Source organism: Spermophilus citellus, assembly GCF_964194105.1.
Source record: "Spermophilus citellus genome assembly, chromosome: 7".
Classification (NCBI taxonomy): Eukaryota; Metazoa; Chordata; class Mammalia; order Rodentia; family Sciuridae; genus Spermophilus; species Spermophilus citellus.
Genome location: NC_138188.1, coordinates 141042448 through 141067493, shown reverse-complemented (window position 1 = coordinate 141067493; position 25046 = coordinate 141042448). Strand labels below are relative to the sequence as shown.

At 37.7% G+C, this 25046-nt stretch overlaps 1 protein-coding gene and 1 pseudogene across 2 annotated transcripts; one reads left to right on the top strand and one right to left on the bottom strand.

The window, feature by feature from the left end:
* Positions 1-20569: 20569 nt before the first annotated feature.
* Positions 20570-21337, bottom strand: LOC308653756 (developmental pluripotency-associated protein 2-like; annotated as a pseudogene). The gene has a single exon. The product of its transcript is annotated as a developmental pluripotency-associated protein 2-like (transcript).
* Positions 21338-22379: 1042 nt separating this feature from the next.
* LOC308653660 (ATP synthase subunit ATP5MJ, mitochondrial-like) lies at positions 22380-22640 on the top strand. Its single transcript, XM_081302282.1, has one exon. It carries the CDS (start codon positions 22444-22446, stop codon positions 22624-22626), a length of 183 nt encoding a protein of 60 aa, XP_081158408.1. The 5' UTR covers positions 22380-22443; the 3' UTR covers positions 22627-22640.
* Positions 22641-25046: the final 2406 nt, after the last annotated feature.

The following is a 25046-nucleotide window of genomic DNA, read 5'->3' as shown; positions in this document are numbered from 1 at the left end:
GGCTTCCACAATCACCTCTTGGTCAATAACCTCATCTTTGTATTTCCAGCCTAGAGCTTCCTTTTTCAGACAAATTCAGGTGTCCACAGCCTATGCACCATCTTTATTTGTATGTTTTATAAGCACCTCATTATTTAATATATTCAAAACTAAACTTGAGACCTGCTTCTCTAGCAGTGTTCACTATCTCATTAAATTGCTCAAGTCAAAAACCCTGGCACCTTTGTCTCTGTTATCTCCACTGCCCACCTACTAGAGGATAATGATTCTATCTTCTAAGTACATCTCAGATCACGTCTGCTTCTCTTCTCTGAAAGAACACCACCATCAGCCAAGTATTCAAATGAACCCTAATCTAGAAGAGTACATTATTCTCTTAATGATCTTCCTCAATTGCTGGCTGCCTTCTACCAATCCATTTTCAACACAAGAGCAAGAGTGAGCATTTGTAAATGTATAATAAGCATGACTTCCTTAGAGTCAGAATTCAAATCTTCTGGGAAGCAGCTTATTTTATGACTGTAAAAATCAGCCTTATTTTAAAGCCCCCAAATGTTTGTATCAGTAGAAAACTGAATCTTGCAAAAATCAAGGTATAATATGTGATTTGGGGTAAATAATCAATTCAGTTTTCTTTTTAAGATTCTCCAAACTGTGTCTTCCACTGAAGGATGATCTATAATCCAGTGATGATTACAAATTTTATATCCACAAAAGGGTGATGTAGGCAGTCAATTTTCATAACCATCCTTCATCCACATTGAGCTCTGTTGTGATTTCCCTCATCCTGAGTGACCTGTACAAATGATGTCCTCCATCTTTCCCATAGCCTCTGATAGTCAACTCATTGATAATAGTGATGATAACAACTGGATTTTATTCTAAATCTGTACATACATCAATTCATTAAATCCATAATCATTTGGGCCTACCTTCCTCAGCATGCACTTTTGTGCATTGTTTTCTCCCTCTTAGGAAACTCAAGACCTGTAATATTTCTCGCACACCACACTGCATGGGTGTGCTGAACTTTCTCAGTCTGCCCTTAAACCCATTCAATCCAACATCTCCCTGAGTAACCACTCCTCTGTCACTCTAGTGCCACCCTATGCATGAGGTTTCTCTTGAACAACAGCAGTAACCCCACTTTACTCCCAAGAATGCAAGGTATGGACTCAGTTGCACCCAATGGGTCAGACATTCCTATAATTCCCCCAACTCTCTACCCATAGAGATCTAGATCTTAAGAATGGTGTCCCACTCCTTGGAAACCCACACCAGCTGCTTTCTCTCTTACTTCCTTGTCACAATTCTGAAGTTCCACTCACCTGCCAAGAATACAGTCATCCTTCAGCACCCACAGAGAATTGGTTCCAGGATCCCCTGCAAATAGCAAAACCAGCAGATGCTCAAGTCCCTTTTATAAAATGGTACAGTACCTGCATACAACCTATGAAGTATCCTCCTGCATACTTCAAATCACCTCTAAATTACTTAAAATACCTAAACAATGTAAATAGTCATTATGGTATATTGTTTTGGTAATAATGACAAGAAAAAAAAAGTTGGTACATATCCAGTACAGATGCGATTTCTTTTTTAAATATTTTCAATCCTTGCATGGTTGACTCCTTGGATTCAGAACTCACACATACAAAGGGCCAACTGTATTTCAATTTTTTAAAAAAGAGAAACATTTAAAAATCTCCTCTCTGAATGTCAGAAGAAAACTGGATTTGAATTTATTCTCACCCCATTGTGCTATTTAGGGGCAAGAAAAAAAATCCTACTTTGGGGATATTCATAAACACTTTTCTGGCTCAAGAGCTAGGCTTTTCATAGAAAACTTGAGCTTTTAAGATCTTATCACTGCTATGAGTTTCAGATAACTCTGGTCTTCTTTTCTAGGGTGAATTGTGTTATTCCCTTAGATAATGAAAGCCACCACCTGAAATGATGAAGATTGGAATATTGAGGGGAAAAATATGGTAAATAAAAAAAGATCCTCAGTTGTATTGTTCTCCAAATTTTAATCTGCAAGTACTGCCAAAATAATTAAGCATTCATCCCAATACAAACATCCCCTCTTGAAACTCTACTCATCTTTTAAATAAGTGTTTTATTTATATATAACTCATTTAAAAAGAGCACACAAATCAGAATGTACAGTTTGATGAGTTTTCACCAAGTATACACATGCCCTTGTCACAGCCACAGACAGAAAGCAGGACATGACCAGTATCTCATCTATGCCCAAAGAAAACTATCATCCTAACTCTCATTACTACCCATTCACATTGCCAGTTTTTGAACTTTATATAAATGGAATCATATCATGTGATTCTTTGGATCAGTCTTCTTTAGCTCAAAATAATATATGTGAGATTCATCCCACAGTGTTGCACATGGCAATAGCTTATTTGTTCTCATTACCTTGTGAGTCTACATTATATAAAATTTATCTATTAATTCTACTGCTGATGGAAATTTTGGTTGTTTCAAGTACATGGTGAGCATGAACAAAGATGCTATGAATACTCATACATTCCTTTTGGTGCAAACATGTATGTATTTTATTAGTTTTATGCCTAAGTACCCTACTTGATAGGGTTATGTTTGCCAATAAAGTAGATATTGCCAAACAGGGCATGGTAGTATATGCCTATATTCCCAGTGACTCAGGAAGTTGAGACAGGAGGCTACAAGATCAAGGCCAGCCTCAGCAACTTAGCAAGCACCTATCTCAAAATTTGAAAAAAGACAAGGGATATAGTAGAGTAGTAAAACTTCCCTGGGTTCAATCCTCAGCACCAAAAAAATAAATAAGTAAATAAAAGTGGATATTGCCAAACAATAATTTTAAGTGGTTGTACCAACCACTTAATTAGTAGGTTGTACCTACTAATAAAAATAGGAATTTCTCATAGCTCCGTATCCTCACCAACACTTAATATGCTAAGACTTTTTAATTATAGGTGTCCCCATAAGTATCTATTGGTATCTCATTGTATTCCAAATTGCATTTTACAGTAACTAAGGTACCTTTACAAGTGCATTTTTTCCATTTGAATGTGAAGTATTTGCTAAAGTCATTTGTTGTTATTCATTAGTATTCTGTCATCTTTTATATTTCTAGTAGCACTTTATCAGAAATATATATTGCAATTATCTTCTTTCCTATACTCTTTGAGTTGGTATTTGTAGTTCTTAACAAAGTTTTTTGAGGTTTGAAATTCTTAATGTTTAAGTTCAGATTATCAATCTTTCTCTTAATGGACAGTGTTTTTTATAGTTTCTTAAAGAATTTTACCTGCTGTAATGCCACTAAGTATTCTCATGTGTTTCTCTTTTCATATACACATATACCTTTTGCACTTAGATATAATCTACCTAGAGTTGATTGATGAATATCATCTTCAGTGGTATTTAAGATTCATTTTTTTTTTTACACATGGCTAAATGGTTTACCTAGAATATTTTCTCTATGATTTGAATGTTGCCCTCTCCAAAACTCAGGTTGAAATTTAATTTCTACTGTGACAATAGTAAGAGTGGGACCTTTAGAAAATGATTAGGGCATGAGGCAGAGCTATTATGAATGGATTAGGGTCCTTATCATAAGAGTATGTTAGTTATGTTGAGAGTGAGCTTATTATAAAAGTAAGTCTGACCCTCTTTGGTCTCTTCTCTCCTCCTCCTCCTCCTCCTCCTCCTCCTCCTCCTCCTCCTCCTCCTCCTCCTCCTCCTCCTCCTCCTCTTCTTCTTCTTCTTCTTCTTCTTCTTCTTCTTCTTCTTCTTCTTCCTCTCTCTCTTTCCTCCCTCATCAATTGATCCTTTCACCATTGTACAAAGGTATCAAGAAGGCCATCAACAAATGCAACCACTCAATCTTGTACTTCCCAGACTTTAGAATCAGGAACCAATTAACTATCTTCTCTTTATAAATTATCCAGTATGTGGTATTCTAATATAGCATCAGAAAGTAGGCTAAGACACATATTTTGCAGAGACTGTATTATAGTGTGGCACTTTTGTCATGTCACATGACCTTATATGTATGAGGCTATTGCTGAGTTATATTATCCCACTGGTCTATGTATATATTTATGTCACTACCACATTGCCTTATTATAACCTTGTCATTATCTCTATTTGGAGACTAATATGCTCTTAGGAGATGTGGTTCAGTGCTAAATTGGCAAGGGTGGACTGGTTGTGGTTAATTCTATGTGTCAACTCAACTGGGCCAAGGAATGCCCAGATTTCTTGCTATTAGACATTATTTCTGGATGTGTCTATGAGGAGACACTTCCCTCTTATTGATTCTTGATTTTGCTTCTTGTGCTTTAGGAGTCTTGTTAAGGAAGTCAGGTCCTAAATAGAGAATATCATGCTATGTGAAATAAGCCAATCCCCCCTCCCAAAAAAAGGCCAAATGTTTCATCTGATAAGTGGGTGCTGATCCATAGTAAGGGTGGGGGTAGGGAAGAATAAAGGAACTTTGTATTATGCAGAAAGGAATGGGAGGAGTGTGGGGATGGGAAGGAGGGTAGAATGAGATAGACCCTATTACCCTATATACATGTATGATTACACTACTAGTGTGACTCGGCACCATGGACAGCCAACGTAATTTGAAGTTGTGCTCCATTTGAGTACAAGGTGTCAAAATGCATTTAACTGTATAATTAATCAGAATAAATTTCAAGAAAAGCTATTGCACTGAAATTTTTGAGGTCACTTTGAATATCTGTGTGACACAATCCAGTATCTGTTTTAGCCTTTTTTTCTTTTTCTTTTTTTAATATTGTTTTTAGTTGTAGATGTACACAATCCCTTTATTTTACTTGTTTTTATTTTTATGTGGTACTAGGGATCGAACCCAGTGCCTCACACATGCTAGGAAATCGCTCTACCACTGAGCCACTACCAAGCCCCTAGCCTTTTTTTCTTATTAACAGAATTTCAATTTTTGTATAGGTAACAATGCCCCTCACTCAATAACTTCATTTTCTCACTCTCCTTTTCCATGATAGATCAGTAAGATGTAAGAACTCACTGCTAGCTTTCTGAAACCACTTTAAAGGAAGCTGACTCAGCTGGGGGGAAAATGTTCTTTTGTCATTTGTTCCTCCCTTCCTCCTGCATAAAATATATTCAAATGACAGGAATTCTAGGAGACATCATGTGCCCTTGAAGATGCAAAGCCATGCTCTAAAGAAAGATAAAAGTCTGGTTTCTTAATAACCATGGAGCTTTTATAGAGCCCATGATAGCATTCTTTAGCCTTTTATTACATGAAAGAATATAACCCCTACTTTGTTTAGCCTGGCTGGTCTTCCTTACCTGCAGCTGAATGCAAACATTAGCTGTTAGCTCTGAAATAAAAGTTTCTTCTTAAATAATACAACTGAAAATTAAAATTGATCATGAAATAATACTTAAGCAGGATTATCTAGTATGGAACACACTTCTATTTCTAAATATATTGCTCTACTTCACCCAGGAACTGAAGTCGAAATGACTTTTAATATGAAAAAGTAGTGAATTACTTTGTTTTTCTAGTTTTAATTCAGTATTTATAATTTGTTGCTACATTGGAGTTTGTGAGTCAATTATTTGAGTAACTTTTCTAGTACTCTTATTTGCAGCTATTAGCTAATGTAAGGGCATCATAATGTCTAATTAAAAACCCAAGACAAATTATTAGAGTTTTATAAGGATTTATAAACCAAGAAACCATCAATAAATCTTCTATATATACTCTGAACTACATGTATCTGTATGTATGCATACTTATAAATCTTTATGTGGATTGAAAACATAAATTCTTAAGTTAGCATCTTCATTTTTAAAAACATAAAATAGAACAATGAAAACAACAACATGTATACACAAAATTTAAGAGTGGGTCAACGAGAATATAACAAGAAGCTTAGGGTTACAAGCTAAGGTTCTGAGGAATGTGTTATTAGGTGATTTCATCATGTGAATGTCAACTTACACAAACCCAAATGGTATAGGTTCATCCCTCAATATAACCAGTCTCTTGATACAATCAATAGACACAATAAATGTAAGATATATGAGGCTACTACCAGCACAACATAGCAGCAAATTTTATTTTTTTATAAACTTCATTTTTTATTTGTAGTTTATCAGTAAACTTTAATTTTTAATCACAAAAAATATATATACTCTATTGATAAAGAGGAAAACAGTTACATAGTTATTATTATCTATATGTACTCTACATAATTGTATTGCTATACTCTTACATGACTGACACTACAGGTTTGCTTATGTCAACAGTACCACAAACACATAAGTAGTACATTGTGCTACAATGTTGTGACACCTCCAGTGTCACTAGGTGATACAATTTTTCAGCTCCATTATAATTTTATAGAACCACCATTATATATGTGGCTCATTATTGACTGAAACATGGAGCCATTTAAAAACCCATGTAAGACAAAGCCTTGATCTGGAGGGTGAAACATTTTGTCTTATTTTATTTTGAAGGATAAATTATAGGATATGATGAGATCAGAGAGCTGTAGTCTCCACCTGCCAGAACTTGCCCCTGATGTGTGGTATATGTCAGGTGTTTGTTCTTGTTTAATAATAAGCAATTTGCCCAAGCTTCATTCATCCCTTTTCTCAGTAAATATTAGGTATCTACCATGTGCCTTGAACTAGGTAGCAGATCCTCTAGGAGGCAAAGACAGGTATGGTATCTGATTACATTTACCTGAGGAAGACAAGTGTTCAGAAAATCATCACGGAAGTTAGTTAATTGAGGCAAATGCTATGAAGAAAAGAAATGTAGTTCTATGAGTTGTTTGTTGACAGGTGGTTTCAGACCAGTTGTCTCAGAAAACTGGAAAAATCGAATTTTTTAAAAAATCTTAATATGTCACAAAGCTACCAAACCTGTACTTGATGGACCAGAAAGAGAGGAGGAAAGTGCAAAGAGGTAAACCTGACAGTTACTCTTCCTCTTAGGGAGGGCATTTGTTAATTCTTACTGGAGCCTCCGGAATAACCAGAGCTTGTGATAGTCTCATGCATCTGTGCAAGGTTAGGACCCCCCCCCCAAAAAAAAGGGGAGTCCTTGATCAATACTGAAGCTTTGGCATGAGAAAGGAAAACACTCATGGCTGACCTTCTCCATGACACAGCCTGTATGCTCTTAGATGCTTTCAATCAGTACTCCAGACAGTCCTGGTTGTTCAAGCAGTGAGTGACTCAAACTTTCAGTCCTAATGCATCTGAGTCAGCCATTGATTATTCTGCTTATAAGCATTGTTTTAGTCATTTATGAAATTAACACTGAGTGTGGTATTACCAGAAGAAAATCCAGAATATAGGTTTAATTCTATTCATGCTTATCTATGGACCCAATGTGTAGTGACACCTTTGGTAGTTTTAATCAATCAGTGACCATAATTTCCTTTTGCCCATTTACTCAGGGGTATGAAGAATTCTAAATAGCTGAGATAGAGTCTACGCTTCAGATTTGATTGAATATAAATTCCGGGTAGAAAAAAAAGATTCAATTCTTCAATACTAAGATCTTCAAACAAATTATGTTCAGAGAGTGGAGACAGAAAGTGAAATATTTGCAAATTGACTATTATGTACAACAGGATAAGTTCCACTTTCACTTTCAAACTTTTGTTTATAAGTCCACATTTTCAACCTGTGGAAGATATAATACTTTATACTGATCTTGGCTAAAAGGATATTATAAGTCAGTCTTCTACTCTCAAGGTGTTATCTCAGCTATGTTGTAGGTGAGCTCCTGTAGAACACAGCTATTTCTGGGAATCCTTAGACTTGTCAATCAGCCTTTACCTCATTTCTTTCTCTGTAAAATAAACTCTCCTGGTCAGAAGGATTTGGTAGAATATCAGAATAAACTATAAAATATTCCCTGGATGATGATATTGAAAGAAGAAAAACTAGGAAGGAAGGAAAATTCAAATTTAAAGTATCATACACCCCTTCCTGAATGGAAGGAGTCTAGTGGGCTGTACTACTTACTATACAGGCTCAAGGTTAATAGCTGTTGCTGCAACTGCAAGAAGGTCAAATTTTCTAGAAAAAGTCCATGTTTTAATGTCTATCACCATATCCACTTTGATCAGGACTAAAGAGGCTTGGGAAAGAAGTAAACTGACATAAATAGAGTGAGTCATCTTGTTCACCTAATATTAATTACAGGTTTCATCCACTGTGACCTTGTGTTGGTCATTCACATACGATGTTTAGTCACACTATGAAACTACATTCAAAGAAGGTCATCCATATTTGTCTTCCCCGAAATACTTCGTGTTTAATCTTACAATTCTGTTTCTTTTAGGTTCCTGACTATCTGATTGTACCATCAGACTGACCGTACATCACTATGGACACTTGCCTCAGGCTCTCTACTAACAGACAAAGTGAACAATAAGATAAATTGTTTGGATTTCTGTTCACAGGGAGGATTTCCTTTCTTCTCAATCCTTTAAGACCACTTTTGAGGGAGGAAATAATACCTGAGCAATCTGCTTCTGGATGGTACAAACACATGCAGAAACATTCACCACTTTTACACCATTTTCAATCAAATGTTTTCCTCTTCAGTCAACTGAGCTGAAGGCATTCCCTCAGGAGAGTGAAGTGCAAGGCAGCAAGGAGGCAAGGTGAGAGCCAAAGAAATGACTTATGTAACTTATTTCTGCCTTCATGCTGGCCTGGACCTAATCCTGGATAAAGCAGTTCAACTCACTAATGAAGGACTTCTGGCCACATCTAACTTCAACGTTGGTTTCTAATTCTTCACTATTTCTGATACCATCCTCTATCCTTCATCTTTTAGGAAAAGGAATCATTTGATCTCACTCTGCTTTATACCTCTGACCCCATCTCCTACTTGTGTCATACTGGGGTGACACAAGCCAGTCACACCCATAATCTTTGCTTTGGTTGTTCTTTCTGTCTAGGTGACTCTTGCTTAGAGATGCACAAGGCTGCTTCAAAACCTCCTTCAGGGCATGGCTCACAGGTAACATTCTCAGTGACACTGTCTCCGACAATTCTTTTTAAAATTCCACCCTTCTCATCCTGGCATCCTGATCTATCCAGATTTATTTTTCTCCTTTTATTCAAGCCCCCTCTGACATATTATACATGTTCATTCATTTGTTCACTTGCTGACTTTATTCATTAAAAAAAATAAGTTACGGGGCTGGGGATGTGGCTCAAGCGGTAACGCGCTCGCCTGGCATGCGCAGGGCACTGGGTTCTATCCTCAGCACCACATAAAAATAAAATAAAGATGTGTCCACCAAAAACTGAAAAATAAACATTAAAAAATTCTCTCTCTCTCTCTCTCTCTCTCTCTCTCTCTCTCTCTCTCTCTCTCTCTCAAAAATAAATAAATAAATAAGTTACATGAAGGAATATTCATCCAGCCTAGTTTACTGCTATATCTATAATACCCATAATACTGGGTCTGAACCTTTTAAATGTTTAATAAATATTTGAAATATTAAGTAAACTATTCTCTTTCAAAATCCTGCCAAAATTTAAATTTTGTATGAGTATCTCAGTTGGTCAAAAAATAGTATTACTTTATGAATTATGGGTCTATTTTGTTAACCTACATTGTTGAACACCCCCAACTTATTTTCTCTTTCTTTGCCCCACATCCTTCATATATATATATAAACTTTCAAGCAAGGAGAAGGCAGTTCAATTTGTTCTTCTTTACAAACATCTGCTGGGTTTTCAAATAATAATGCCACTTGTTGTTTCAGATTCAACACAATGTGAGGCTTTGTTTCTTAGACAAGTCAACCAAGCAAACAAACAATTAGAATCACTCCCAGATTAAAAAGGCACATTGAATCCAGAATCTGAGTGAGCTGTCCCCAACTTACTAAAGTCAGCCTGATCTAAAATTATCACTTCCCTGTTGGCCTACTTGCAATGCACAAACAGACATATCCACATACCCACCCACTGGCATACAAAAACAATTCTGATGGAAATAGTTTTGCAAATTTTTATGAGTATTCTTTCATAACACATATTTATTTTTAAATTGGGTTCAAGAATACATAGGGATCTGACAATAGTTAAGCTGGAGACAACAGGTTGAGGATGGGACAGATGACAAAGTGGCTGCCCCTGTCCAGGTAAGATGCTTAGTTGGGCTTGTTAAAGGACTTTTAAAGAGTCTTCATGCAAAGGAGGAAGAGCATCGTCAGAGAACAGCAACTTTACTTGCCAATAAAGCTCACTGGGGAGTTTAAGGTCCTCACATATAACAAAATTTCCATTCGCAGCATCCTACTTCTTCATAAACACTGGAACCTTACATCTGAAACATGGCAAGGCTGAAAATTCAACTAATCCCTAATTTTGGCAATATTCAGTCTCAATGTTTGTGTGTGTGTGTGTGTGTGTGTGTGTGTGTGTACACGTGTGTGTCAGTTCTCTTAACCCACTGAGCTGCAAAAAATAATGTGATTTTTTTCTTTTTCAGAGTTAAAAAAAAGATTTTTATTCCACATATTACATAGAAAATTGTACAATGTTTAATCATAAATCTATTTCTTTAAACTGTGGAAACTTTAACAGCAATGTTATTCTACAGGTTTAGGTTTTGCGTAATTCTTCCAATTAGCCCTGAACAGAAGCTAATTGGTCCCCCAAAACCTTACTTCAATTAGCAGTACATATTACATATAATTATATCCACCAATAAATAACAATTTAGAAAAAAGTATTTCCAGTTTAGTTCTTCACAAATGATCAATAAATTCTGGTTGAAATGCTAAAACTAATGCTACATTCCAGGGTAAATAATTTAATATACTGTGTACGTACCATAGGTTGTCAGAGACCTGTCACTTACCAGCATTTTCATCTCTGATTTCAGTTAGTTTGACATTTTCCATTGCTATAACAAAATACCTGAGGCCACGTAATTTATAAAGAAAAGAGAGTTTATTGTTTTTTCTTTTTTTTATTGGTTGTTCATAACATTACAAAGCTCTTGACATATCATATTTCATACATTAGACTGAAGTGGGTTATGAACCCCCAATTTTACCCCAAATGCAGATTGCAGAATCACATCGGTTACACATCCACAATTTTACATAATGCCCTATTAGTAATTGTTATATTCTGCTACCTTTCCTATCCCCTACTACACCCCCACCCCTCCCCTCCCATCTTCTCTCTCTACCCCATCTACTGTAATTCATTTCTCTCCTTGTTTATTTTCCCATTCACCTCACAACCTCTTATATGTAATTTTGTATAGCAATGAGGGTCTCCCTTCATTTCCATGCAATTTCCCTTTTTTCTCCCTTTCCCTCCCATCTCAGATCTCTGTTTAATGTTACTCTTTTCTTCCTAATCTTCCTCCCTGCTCTGTTCATAGTTGCTCTCATTATATCAAACAAGACATTTGGTATTTGTTTTTTAGGGATTGGCTAGCTTCACTAAGCATAATCTGCTCTAGTGCCATACATTTCCCTGCAAATTCTATGATTTTGTCATTTTTTATTGCTGCATAGTACTCCATTGTGTATAGATGCCACTTTTTTTATCCATTCATCTATTGAAGGGCATCTGGGTTGGTTCTACAGTCTAGCTATTGTGAATTATGCTGCTATGAACATCGATGTGGCAGTATCCCTGTAGCATGCTCTTTTAAGGTCTTCAGGGAATAGTCCGAGAAGGGCAATAGCAGGGTCGAATGGTGGTTCCATTCCCATCTTTCCCAGGAATCTCCAAACTGCTTTCCAAATTGGCTGCACCAATTTGCAGTCCCACCAGCAATGTACAAGTGTACCCTTTTCTCCACATCCTCGCCAGCACTTGTTGTTGTTTGACTTCATAGTGGCTGCCAATCTTACTGGAGTGAGATGGTATCTTAGGGTGGTTTTGATTTGCATTTCTCTGACTGCTAGAGATGGTGAGCATTTTTTCATGTACTTGTTGATTGATTGTATATCCTCCTCTGAGAGGTGTCTGTTCAGGTCCTTGGCCCATTTGTTGATTGGGTTATTTGTTATCTTATTGTCTAATTTTTTGAGTTCTTTGTATACTCTGGATATTAGGGCTCTATCTGAAGTGTGAGGAGTAAAAATTTGTTCCCAGGATGTAGGCTCCCTATTTACCTCTCTTATTGTTTCTCTTGCTGAGAAAAAAACTTTTTAGTTTAAGGAAGTCCCATTTGTTGATTCTTGTTATTAACTCTTGTGCTATGGGTGTCCTATTAAGGAATTTGGAGCCTGACCCCACAATATGTAGATCAGAGCCAACTTTTTCTTCTATCAGACGAAGAGTCTCTGATTTGATATCAAGCTCCTTGATCCATTTTGAGTTAACTTTTGTGCATGGTGAGAGAAAGGGATTCAGTTTCATTTTGTTGCATATGGATTTCCAGTTTTCCCAACACCATTTGTTGAAGATGCTATCCTTCCTCCATTGCATGCTTTTAGCCCCTTTATCAAATATAAGATAGTTGTAACTTTGTGGATTAGTCTCTGTGTCCTCTATTCTATACCATTGGTCCACCCGCCTGTTTTGGTACCAGTACCATGCTGTTTTTGTCACTATTGCTCTGTAATATAGTTTGAAATCTGGTATCGCTATACTGCCTGATTCACACTTTCTGTTTAGAATTGCTTTTGCTATTCTGGATCTTTTATTTTTCCATATGAATTTCATGATTGCTTTATCTATTTCTACAAGAAATGCTGTTGGGATTTTGATTGGCATTGCATTAAACCTATAGAGAACTTTTGGTAATATCGCCATTTTGATGATGTTAGTTCTGCCTATCCATGAACAGGGTATATTTTCCATCTTCTAAGATCTTCTTCTACTTCTCTCTTTAGGGTTCTGTAGTTTTCATTGTATAAATCTTTCACCTCTTTTGTTAGGTTGATTCCCAAGTATTTTATTTTTTTTGAGGATATTGTGAATGGAGTGTTTTTCCTCATTTCCGTTTCAGAAGTTCTGTTGCTGATATACAGAAATGCCTTTGATTTATGCGTGTTGATTTTATATCCTGCCACTTTGCTGAATTCATTTATTAGTTCTAGTAGTTTCTTTGTAGACCCTTTTGGGTCTTCTAGGTATAGGATCATATCATCTGCAAATAGTGAGAATTTAAGTTCTTCTTTTCCTATTTTTATGCCTTTAATTTCTTTCGTCTAATTGCTCTGGCCAGTGTTTCGAGAACTATATTGAATAGAAGTGGTGATAGAGGGCATCTCTGTCTTGTTCCAGATTTTAGATGGAATGCCTTTAACTTTTCTCCATTCAGAATGATGCTAGCCTGAACCTTAGCATAGATAGCTTTTACAATGTCAAGGTAAGTTCCTGTTATCCCTAGTTTTTCTAATGTTTTGAACATAAAGGGATGCTGTACTTTGTCGAATGCTTTCTCTGCGTCTATGGAGATGATCATATGGTTCTTATCTTTAAGTCTATTGAAGTGGTGAATAACATTTATTGATTTCCGTATATTGAACCATCCTTGCATCCCAGGGATGAATCCTACTTGATCATGGTGCACAATTTTTTTGATGTGCCTTTGTATCCGATTCGCCAGAATTTTATTGAGGATTTTTGCATCTAGGTTCATTAGAGATATTGGTCTGTAGTTTTCTTTCTTTGAGGTGTCTTTGTCTGGTTTCAGAATCAGGGTGATGTTGGCCTCATAGAATGAATTTGGAAGAGCTCCCTCTTTTTCTATTTCCTGAAATAACTTGAAAAGTATTGGTATTAATTCGTCTTTAAAGGTTTTGTAAAACTCCGCTGTATACCCATCCGGTCCTGGGCTTTTCTTGGTTGGTAGTCTTTTAATGGCTTCTTCAATTTCATCCATTGATATTGGTCTTTTCAAATTGTGTGTATCCTCCTGACTCAGTCTGGGCAAATCATATGACTTAATCAATTTATCGATGTCTTCACTATCTTCTATTTTATTAGAATATAGGTTTTCAAAATAATTTCTAATTGTCTTCTGTATTTCTGTAGCATCTGTTGTGATATTGCCTTTTACATCCCCTATGTTAGTAATTTGAGTTCTCTCTCTTCTTCTCTTCGTTAGCATGGCTAAAGGTCTGTCGATCTTATTTATTTTTTCGAAGAACCAACTTTTAGTTTTGTTAATTTTTTCAATAGTTTCTTTTGATTCAATTTCATTGATTTCCGCTCTGATTTTAATTATTTCTTGCCTTCTGCTGCATTTGCTCTTGTTTTGCTCTTCCTTTTCTAGGGCTTTGAGATGAAGTGTGAGCTAATTTTTTGTTGGTTTTTTCTGTTTTTGAGGAATGACCACCAGGCGATGAAGTTTCCTCTTAAAACTGCTTTCATTGTGTCCCATAGATTCCGATATGTTGTGTCTGTATTTTCATTTATCTCTAAGAATTTTTTGATCATTGATTTTTTTTATCATTGATTTCCAATTTCATTCCATTATGATCAGATAAAATTCCATTATAATCAGATAAAATGCATGGTATTATCTCCACCCCTTTATATTTACTGAGGGTTGCCCTATGGCATAATATATGGTCTATTTTTGAGAAGGATCCATGTGCTGCTGAGAAAAAAGTATATCCATTTGATGATGGTTGATATATTCTATATATGTCAGTTAAGTCTAGGTTATTGATTGTGATATTGAGTTCTATAGTTTCTTTATTCAACTTTTGTTTGGAAGATCTGTCCAGTGGTGAGAGAGGTGTGTTGAAGTCACCCATAATTATTGTGTTGTGGTCTATTTGATTCTTGAACTTGAGGAGAATTTGTTTTATGAATGTCGCAGCACCATTATTTGGTGCATAAATATTAATAATTGTTATGTCTTGTTGGTGAATGGTTCCTTTTAACAGTATATAATGTCCTTCTTTATCCCTTTTGATTAACTTAGTCTTGAAGTCGATTTTATTCGATATGAGGATGGCCACCCCTGCTTGCTTACGAGGACCGTGTGCATGGTATATTTTTTCACATCCTTTCACCTTCAGCCTGTGTATGTCTTTTCCAATCAGATGTGTCTCCTGGAGGCAGCATATTGTTGGATTTGTTTTTTTAATCCATGATACCAGCCTATGTCGCTTTATTGGAGAGTTTAAGCCATTAACATTCAGAGTTACTATTGATATATGGTTTGTACTTCCATCCATGTTTCATTATTTATCCTTTTTTAAAAAAATTTAGTTTGTTTCTCCATGATTATCTTTCCCCTCGCCCTCTGTCTTTACCGAGGCACTTCCTACTGATGGTTTTGGTTATTGTTTTTCATTTCTTCCTCGTGTAGTGTTTTGCTCAAAATGCTTTGCAATGCTGGTTTTCTGGCTGCAAATTCTTTTAACTTTTGTTTATCATGAAAGATTTTTATTTCGTTGTCATACCTGAAGCTTAATTTTGCTGGATACAGAATTCTTGGTTGGCATCCATTGTCTTTCAGTGTTTGAAATACATTGTTCCATGACCTTCTTGCTTTCAGTGTCTGTGATGAAAAATCCGTTGTTAACCTTATTGGTTTACCCCTGAATGTAATCTGTCTCCTTTCTCTTGTAGCTTTTAATATTTTCTCTTTGTTCTGTATATTGGATATCTTCCTAACAATGTGTCTTGGCGTTGGTCTACTGTTATTTTGTGTGCTCGGTGTCCTGTATGCATCTTCAATTTGTATATCTGTTTCCTTTTTTATTTCTGGAAAGTTTTCTGTAATTATTTCATTCAGCAGGTTTCTCATTCCCTTGGTTTGAATCTCTGTACCTTCTTCTATCCCGATGACTCGTAAGTTTGGTTTTTTTATGTTATCCCATAACTCTTGGATGTTTTTCTCGTGATTTTTTTACCAGCCTTTCTGAGTTGGCTAGACTCTTTTCAAGATGATATATTTTGTCTTCGTTATCTGACGTTCTGGCTTCTACTTGCTCCACTCTGTTAGTGATACTCTCAATTGAGTTTTTAATTTGTTTTATCATTTCCTTAATTTCTAGAATTATTGTTTGATTATTTTTTATAATCTCTATCTCCTGATAAAGATGCTTAACTTCTTAACACCCCCAGTAGCTGGTGCAAGAGACCTCAGTTGTCAGCCCTGGTGGGAGCAGTAGTTCCGTGTCGCAGGTCCCACACCACCTCTGATTCCCTCGGTCTAGCTATCGTGCTCACAGGAGAGCTGGGAAGGGCCCTTACAGGAGAGCTGGGAGGGGCCCTTAAGGTTTCCCTGATGTGTGGAGAGGGAAGGCTAGGGAATTACACACCTGTAGCCACAGGTTTCAATGAAGTTATCTCCTCTACCGCAGTCTGATGACGTCAGTTCTCTGCCATGGTGGTATCTCTTGCAAATGGCTACAGTTCGTTTCCCTTTGCCGGCGACCAATGCAACGGGTGGGTCCTTACTGTCTCTCCCAAGCCCCGTTTCAAACCTGTGGCCACTACCTATGACGACTCGGTAGGCATTTACCTCTGTAGAATGAGAAGGGCTGACCAGTTGTTTCAGCCGGATGGATTAGTGCTGAGTCACAGCTGTTTGTCTGCGGGAAGCAGGCGAACGGGAGCTTGAATTCAGCCGATCCGGGCTCAGTGTGTGTTCTGAGAGGCCCAGACTGTTCGCCCCAGATCCACGTCAGCTCAGCATTGCCTAGTGATCCTGAGCAAACAGATTTAGGTTGTTTACGACTCCCTATGCCTGCACAGCTGAAGAGGTCAGAGACTTGATCTCTCTGCGCCCGCTGCCATGTTGGAATCCCAAGAGAGTTTATTTACCTCACAGTTTTGAAGGTTCAAAAACATGGTGCCAACATCTGCTTCACTCTGGTAAGGAGCCTATTAGCTACATCACATGATGGATGGCATATCCTACTGGCCTATGGTTACCACCCATTTAGTCCATTCAAACTAAGATGGACTGGTTAGATTATCACTCTCACAATCCAATAATTTTGCTTCCAAACATTCCTGCATTAACACAGTAGCTTTGGAGGGATAGCTATATCAAAAACTTAACAGCAAAGTCATGTACTGCACCCACAGTGGGAAGAGAAGGAAAGTGAATATTGTATTCACTTATTAACATATATTAATTGTACATATGAATGAAATTCAGAATGATACCTTCATACAGGTTTACATCATGCATTGATCATACCCAACTACTATTTTCCCATCCTGCTTCTGTACACACCCACATGCACACACACACACAGTAATCCCTAGTCATTATGATCCTTTCAGGTTGACTATTCTAGTTTCCAAAAATGAGAAAGAACATTCAGTACTTGTCCTTGTGTCTGGTTTATGTCACTGAATATAATGTCCTCCAATTCTATCTATTTTGCTTCAGATTACTAAATACCATATTTTGGATGTTTGGATTAAATAAAATGTGCTCTTTAAATTATTTTTATCTATTTCTATTTTTTTACTAGGCTATTAGAAAGTGGCGTATGTGGTTCACATTACATTTCTACTGGGCAGCACAGCTCTTGACCACAGCAGGTTTTGCGGCCCACCCTACCGTCACGGGATGTAAGTAACTGCTGCTGGCACCACTACCCATGAGGTCTCCAGAGACAGGAAGCTGCTAAAATAGGCAATACCAACAGGGGAAAGTCTTTGTCCTATTCTGTCTTCTTTACATCTTGTTTTAGTCAGCTTTATGTTACTGTGATCCAAAGACCTGACAAGAGCAAATTATAGGAAGAAAAGTTTCATTTTTATTACCAGCTTCAGAAGTTCAGTCTGTGGTTGACAAACTCCACCACTTTGGGCCTAAGGTGAAGCAAATATCATGGTGGAAGGGCAAACAAAAACAGCTCAAAATATGACAACCAGGAAGCAGAGAGAGCAAGCTCCACTCACCAGGGACAAAATACAAACCCCATAGTTAACAGCCTCAGTGACCTACTTCTTCCAGTCACACCCCACAAGCCTACAGTTACTGCCCATATCTGTGGATCAACCCATTGTCTGATACATGAACTTTTGGTGGAAGGGCACCTCATAGCTAAACCATAACACATCTCCACTTCCTCCAAATTTTTAATCTGGGACAGATCTTTCTGCTTAACCAAACTTGGGTCACATGCCCATGCTCTGGTTTTAAAATAGGCCAACAAAGTTTTTGCAGAGTCTTCAGAAGAAAATAAAGTCTTACCTCCCACTCAGACACACAAAGCAGGATTCCCTATATTGATAGAGGTTTTGACATGGAGTACTCAAAGTCACTTTAAAAAATTCCACTCTTTGACCTAATATTTCCCTGATAAGGAATATAACCTTAAGAAATTAAAATACAGGAGAGATGGAGAGAGGATGATTATTTGGCACAGAGGCACAACTGGAGAAGAGGAACAGGTTTTAATATTCTATAGCACTGGAGGATGACTATGGTTGACAATTTACTGAAGATTTCCAAATAGCTCATAAAAAAAGATTTTGAATGCCAACTTGAAGAAATGCTAACGTGGCTGTGGCAATAAGTATGCCAATTACCTGATCTTATCATTGTATAAATTGTATGCATGCGTTGAAATGTAGCCCTGAACTCCATAAGTGTGTACAATTACTATATGTTAAGACAAAAATATAATTTTTTGATGTTTATAGCAGCTTTATTCATAACTGCCAAAACTTGGAAGCAACCAAGGTGTCTTTTGGTAGCTGAATGAATACATGAACTGTGGTATATCTTGAGAATGTATATACTCAGCACTAAAAAAATAACCCATGAAGATATGAAGAGACCTTAAATACATATTTCAGACTATTTTAAAATACATGTGTATGATTCTAAATATAAAGCATCCTAAAAAGGGCAAAGTTACAATGTTAGTAAAAAGATCTGATTATAGAGGCTTGGCGGGAGGAAAAAACAGGTAGAACTAAGGAATGGAGCATTAGGGCCTAGATAATTATGAATTATCATGCAGAATGTTGGATACACGTCAAACCTTAGTCAGTGGCCAAGTGTGGTGGGGGCCATAATCCCAACTACTTGGGAGACTGAGGCAGAAGGATTGCAAATCCAAAGCTGGCTTTGGCAACTTTTTTTGGGGGGGAAGGGGGGTACCAGGTATGCTTTACCACTGTGCCACACCCCGTCTTTTTATTTTTAGACAGGGTCTTGCTAAGCTGTTGAGACTGATCTCAAACTTGTAATTCTCTTGACCTAGCCTCCCAAGTCTCTGGGGGATTACAAATGTATATCTCCACACCCAACCAGCCTCAGTAATTTACTGAGACACTATATCAAAATAAAAAATAAAAAGGGCTGTGAATATAGATTAGTAGTAGTGTTTTCCTGGTTCAATCCCTAGTAAAACACACACACACATACACACACACACACACACAGATCAAAATCATAAGACGTTCAATAAAAAGCATGAAACCAAATATATAACTGGGGTTGTAGCTCAGTGGTAGAGTGCTTGACTACACGTGTGAGGCCCTGGGTTCGATCCTCAGTGCCACATAAAGATAATAATTCATTATAACTAGTAATTATAGGTGTAGTTAATAATTAATAATAGGCTGGGCTTGGTGGCACATGCCTGTAATCACAGTGGCTCTGGAGATAGAGGCAGGAGGATCTCAAGTTCAAAGTCAGCCTCAGCAATTTAACAAGGTGCTAAGCAACTCATGAGACCCTGTCTCTAAGTAAAATACAAAAATAGGGCTGGGGATGTGGCTTTGTGGTTGAGTGCCCCTGAGTTCAATCCCTGGTACCCCACCCACCACCAAAATTAACAATATACCAATATTGACTCATCAATTAAGGAATGTACAACACTAATAGGACATTTTAATATTAAAGCCAGGTGAGATAATGCACACCTATATCTCAGCTACTTAGAGGAGGCTGAGACAGGATTCCAAGATCAAGGGCAGTCTCAGCAATTTAGTGAGACCGTAAGCAACCTTGGAAGAACTTGTCTCAAATTAAAAGGGCTGGAGATGTGATTCAGTGGTTAAATTCCCAGTACCAAAAAATAAACAAAAAAAAGAGGCAGGGAGTTAGGGTTATAGCCCAGTGGTAGAGTGTCCCTGGGTTCAATCCTAGTACACACAAAAAAAAATATTAAAGAGAAGCATAAAAGAACTCTTTTGCTCAGTTTCCCCATTAGTTTTAGCAGCTCTGCTTAAAAAAAAAGAAATATATATAGCTAATACTTGAGTCTGACACAAATCATCAGGAGACACTGAAAATGAAAGATGGACAGAAACCAGCCCAGCATTCATCAGGCTGTGTGATGATTTACCTATGGGCTCTCCACCACTTGTCCTGGGAGGGAAGAGGAATATTTGCAAATTTATGTCCTGTTTTGGGGCCAATAGTTGGAAAGCAGAAAACTTTTTTTCTGTTTCTTCTCAATTGCCTTCAGATCAAAATAGTACTTCAACATTGCTTAAGGTGGCACCTTTTGGTCTCCTACAGTGCATTGCTTTTTCTCTCTTGTTATAATTAATCCTTTCATCATCTTCTTATTCCTTTTTACACATTCAGGGCATAACATATTATCTTCTAGTCCCGAGGGTGGAAATATACAGGCAGGTAACAGGAAGAGGGAAATCATCCTCTTGGGAGTGTCAGGGACCCAAGTCTGACCTGCATGGAACTGCAGGCGAACCCAGCCTGCTGTTTCTGCGGATAGAAATTGGCCATGGACCACACACCACCTGACACCAGAGGTTTGCAGCAAAAAGGCCTCCACAGAAGTAGGGATGGGACACGAATTCACAGCCTTGCGCTGATTGGCTCTGGCAGCGATCCTTGCCCAAGATGCCAATATGGACTCCTGAGCTGAATTTACCACTTCAATCATGTTAGTCTCTTCCTCTCTTTTAACCTTATTATGACTTTCCTGAAGCCCTGCTGCATTGGCCACTGCCTTCCATTTCCTGGAAACTGGCTTCAATCTGGCCTCCTGAGATGTTTCAGGAATATCATATTTTTGTTCGGATATGCATGCTTCTGTAGCCTCAAATAAACCTCTATTTTCTGGCCATCAGTACTCAAATTATATTGTTGGCACCAGTTTCGCAAAGTATCCCAAGAAACCTTATTAATTGGAGGCAAAATGGTCGGCAAGGGAAGGGGTAGTATTTTACAATTAGGTTTTGTTTCAGGAAAGCAGACTTCCTGTTTGATTTCTGCAGTTGAAGAAACACTTGTTTCTATTGGATATTCTTGTTCCTCTGTAACTGGGACCAGTGTTAAAATCACATTTTCCTCATCGAATTGCTCCTCAAGGAAGTTCTTCTCAGTGACCCTGTCATTTGCGCCTGACATTTCCAGGAACACCGGGAGACGGCAAAGGCAGCAGGGCTCAGGACAGCTATGCTGTGTGCTCCTCGTCCAAAAACATATTTTAAAAGAAAAAAAAAAGAGAAATAAGAATATAAGCAAAGATTTTTCTCTTAGATACTCCTCCCAGGAACAGACACAGAACTAAACAGTTCATTTGTGAAACTGTTACTAGTGTCAACAAGTTTCATTTCCCTGAGATGTAAAGATTGAATATCTGAGAAACACCGAGGCAATAGTACAAAGCAAGTTTTATTTAACGATAGAAACAGACTTTTCCCTGGAAGAAGAAGGGGACCTAAAGCTGGTATCTGTGAGACAGGGATGTCCTGTCCCTTTTATACATTTTAGTTTTTATTTGTTTTCCTGTCCTCTTTTCCCATTATTTTGCTTCTTTCCTTTCCCCATTCTGCATGTGTGACCAGTGGCCAGAGGATGAGCCTAAAGGTGAGGAGTAAATGGGCAGGGGAAGGGCTACTCAGGAGGTGCTTCATTAACAGCCTTTGGGGAGGAACAGTCCCTGGTTGGCAGGTAACCTTGGTAAGGAGTGGGGAGGGGTAAAGGGCTCTGGAGATATTAGCATTTCAATACCCCAGAGGCAGTCTCTATCTTCCCAGACCCAAGTCAGCTTTCATCTTCCAAATCCCACTGGATTGCTAATCTACACTAAATGCCTTTCCTTTGTTCTTGTTTCAAAATGACCCTAGAGGCATCTGTAAGAAGTTCAGAAGGAAGAGTAGGAAGATCAATTCAACAGTTCATTAATGAGGGCCACTGTGGCTCAATCCTTTGGGGACCTTTGGGACCCAGTTTAGAACATATGCTAATGTTGTGCCACCTGAGGGTGAGGATGGTAAGGTGAAGGTTGTCCCTGGGAATGTTCTAAATTTGATTATGGTAATAGTTGCCCAACTCTGTAAATATACTCAAAGCCATTGAATTGTACTCTTCAAATAACTGAATTGTGTACTTTGTGAATTATATTTCAATAAAGTTGTTTCTTAAGAAGTTCTAAGGTTTACTGTGCATTCGGTGACCTTTGCGGATCAGCTTCACTGTCTAGTGCAGCCTGAGATATTGGTTCTGATGAGATGTTTCAAACCATTATTAAAAACTACTGGGTCCCCTTGAAGCCCTACTATACTCAGGTTTACCAAGAGATTTTGGTAGAAATGAGATTGATGAGCTTCATTGCTTATAAAATCAGGAGTGCTAATAAAAGAAGTAAAGCTTGGAAAAGTTCAAGTCCTGCACCTGCTCATGGTCATCATTAGCCAGCTTGCTTGAGTACTTAGCCAGCTAGCTTGAGTAAAGAATCGTTGGTATGCCTGTAAATCTAAGCAGGCTTTGTTAAATGGGAACACAAAACATCGACAAAACCTTATATAAGTACCACTTACTATGTGGCATGAATAAATGATCTGTGAGATGCACCAAAGAAGGAGGAGGAGGAGGAGGAGTTATTCTAAGGTTTAAATCCTAGGGTCATTGAACACTTGGGGGCTTATGACATCTCTCCAACATCCATCATGAAATTTTGATAGGAGGTTGGGGAAGGACACTTAGAATTTAGAAGAGGTCTGGGATTAAGAAGTGAATTTGTGATTTCTTAACATGTACATAATACTTCAAAACCACTGTACTAGTAGAAATTGAATAAGAGAGATTTGAGACATAGTCTGGGGAATGCCAGTGCCTATAGGATAGTTATATATAATGGTTCCAGCAAAGCAGCCAAAGAGGAAGGGCTAATAAAATACAAACAGACCCAAGAGTTTAGTGTCCTAGGGTAAAGAAAGTATTTAAGGGAAGAGTGATGGCCTCTTTCAAATGCTGCCAACAGCTAAAGTAAGATGAAAACTATGATCCATCACAGTTTAGCTATGTGGAAGTCAATAGCAATTTGACAAGTGCTGTTTTGTAAAAGCTGTGAGAGTGAATGCCTGATTCATAAACAAGCAAATTACAGATATCAAGTAGAAATAATATTGAGAAGAGTTACTTTTCACAGGACCAGATAAATAATCCAGTAACTGCAGGGAGATAAGGAGTCTGAAAAATTGTGTTCTCCTTAAGATAGCAAAAATAATAGCATTTATAAGCTCATAAAATGGCCAAGCATTATTTTACAGAAGAGAGTCCTACTGCTGATATGATGCTTTGGAATATGGAGGGGCAGGGAGATGGGAGGAGTTGATTTTAGCCTGGGGTGTAGAGTCACCCTAATAAGAAAAGCAGAAAAGGAGGGCAGAGATCAAGCAGCTGGGTAGCTGTGGTGGCAGAAGCAGACAGGAGGGATCTTTTGGTGTCTTCTGCCATCCAAGTGAAATAGAAAGCAAGGTTTCAGTAAAGAGTGAAGAGGCAGGGGGAGGCACCATGGAAGGAGAAGAAACAGGGAAACAGTCAATGGCTGGGTCCTTGACCAAGGGCAACACAGTGTGGTACCAGGCAGATTAAACATCAGGTTGTAGTTAGTAGCAATGCACTGAAAATGAGACAAATCAGCAAGATTGTATATTCTTCTTGGCATGTTTAGCCAGAAAAGGATGGACCCTGATAAACTGAGTTGTATTTAAGCAGGGTTGGACTTATCAAAATGGGGAATGCTCACAATTTTGTAAAAACAAGAAAGAAAGAAAATTTTCACTAGAGGATAATTTTAGTGCTTCCATGGGGTGGGGCTAGAGTAGGGGGACAGAAAATTTATGGGCATCAATGGTTTAAGAAACAATACTTTTTTTCTTTTACATTCTCTTAGTTGCAAAAATCAACTCATTCAATCTATCTTATGTAAGCTAGTATTTGAGACTACCTCATATAACCAAAGGCAGGAAGTAAAGCCAGATACCACAAGAAATTTAAATCTGAAAGCAATTAAAATAAATAAAAAATTCTGAGTCTTCCCCCTGTTATAGGGAACAGACAGGCAAGGTCCAAAGATAGCAGGAAACAGTTTTATTTGGTTTCAGCCAAGTTCAGATAGTACAGCTGTAATCAATTAATCTCCTGAACCTCCAGTTCAGGTAGTTTCAGAACGTTATACCCAGTATATAAGGGGAGGGACTCAGTAAAAGCAGCTTTTTGTTTTGCTGTTCTGGGAAACCCTTCAAGGACAACACCTGAAGGGGAGAGCTTCTTCTTCCCTTTCTTTCCTCCCCCTGCCAGCTGTTACCATGGAGCCCAATTGGTAACTTCTTTTTTTTTTTTTTTTATTGTTGGTCGTTCAAAACATTACAAAGTTCTTAATATATCATATTTCACAGTTTGATTCAAGTGGGTTATGAACTCCCATTTTTACCCCGTATACAGATTGCTGTATCACATCAGTTACACTTCCATTGATTTACATATTGCCATTCTAGTGACTGATGTATTCTGCTGTCTATCCTATTCTCTACTATCCCCCTTCCCCTCCCCTCCTCTCCCCTCCCCTTTTCTCTCTCTACCCCCTCTACTGTAAATCATTTCTTCCACTTGTATTATTTTTCTTTTTATCTTAGAAATGTAGACATCTCTGTGAAGCTCCAGCTCAAGGCCAGAGGCCTTGTTAAATAAAGGATCTGTCTTGTTTTTTTGTTTTTTAAATCACATTTTGCATTTGCAAACACATTTCTACAAACTACTATTCTGGATGAATGTTTGTGAAAAACTAGTAAAGGGGCGTTCAGCACCTGGAGTACTGATTTCTTCCAGG

Coding starts and splice junctions, on each gene's coding strand:
- LOC308653660 (XM_081302282.1), top strand. CDS start 22,444: ATGTTTCAAACCATTATTAAAAACTACTGGGTCCCCTTGAAGCCCTAC.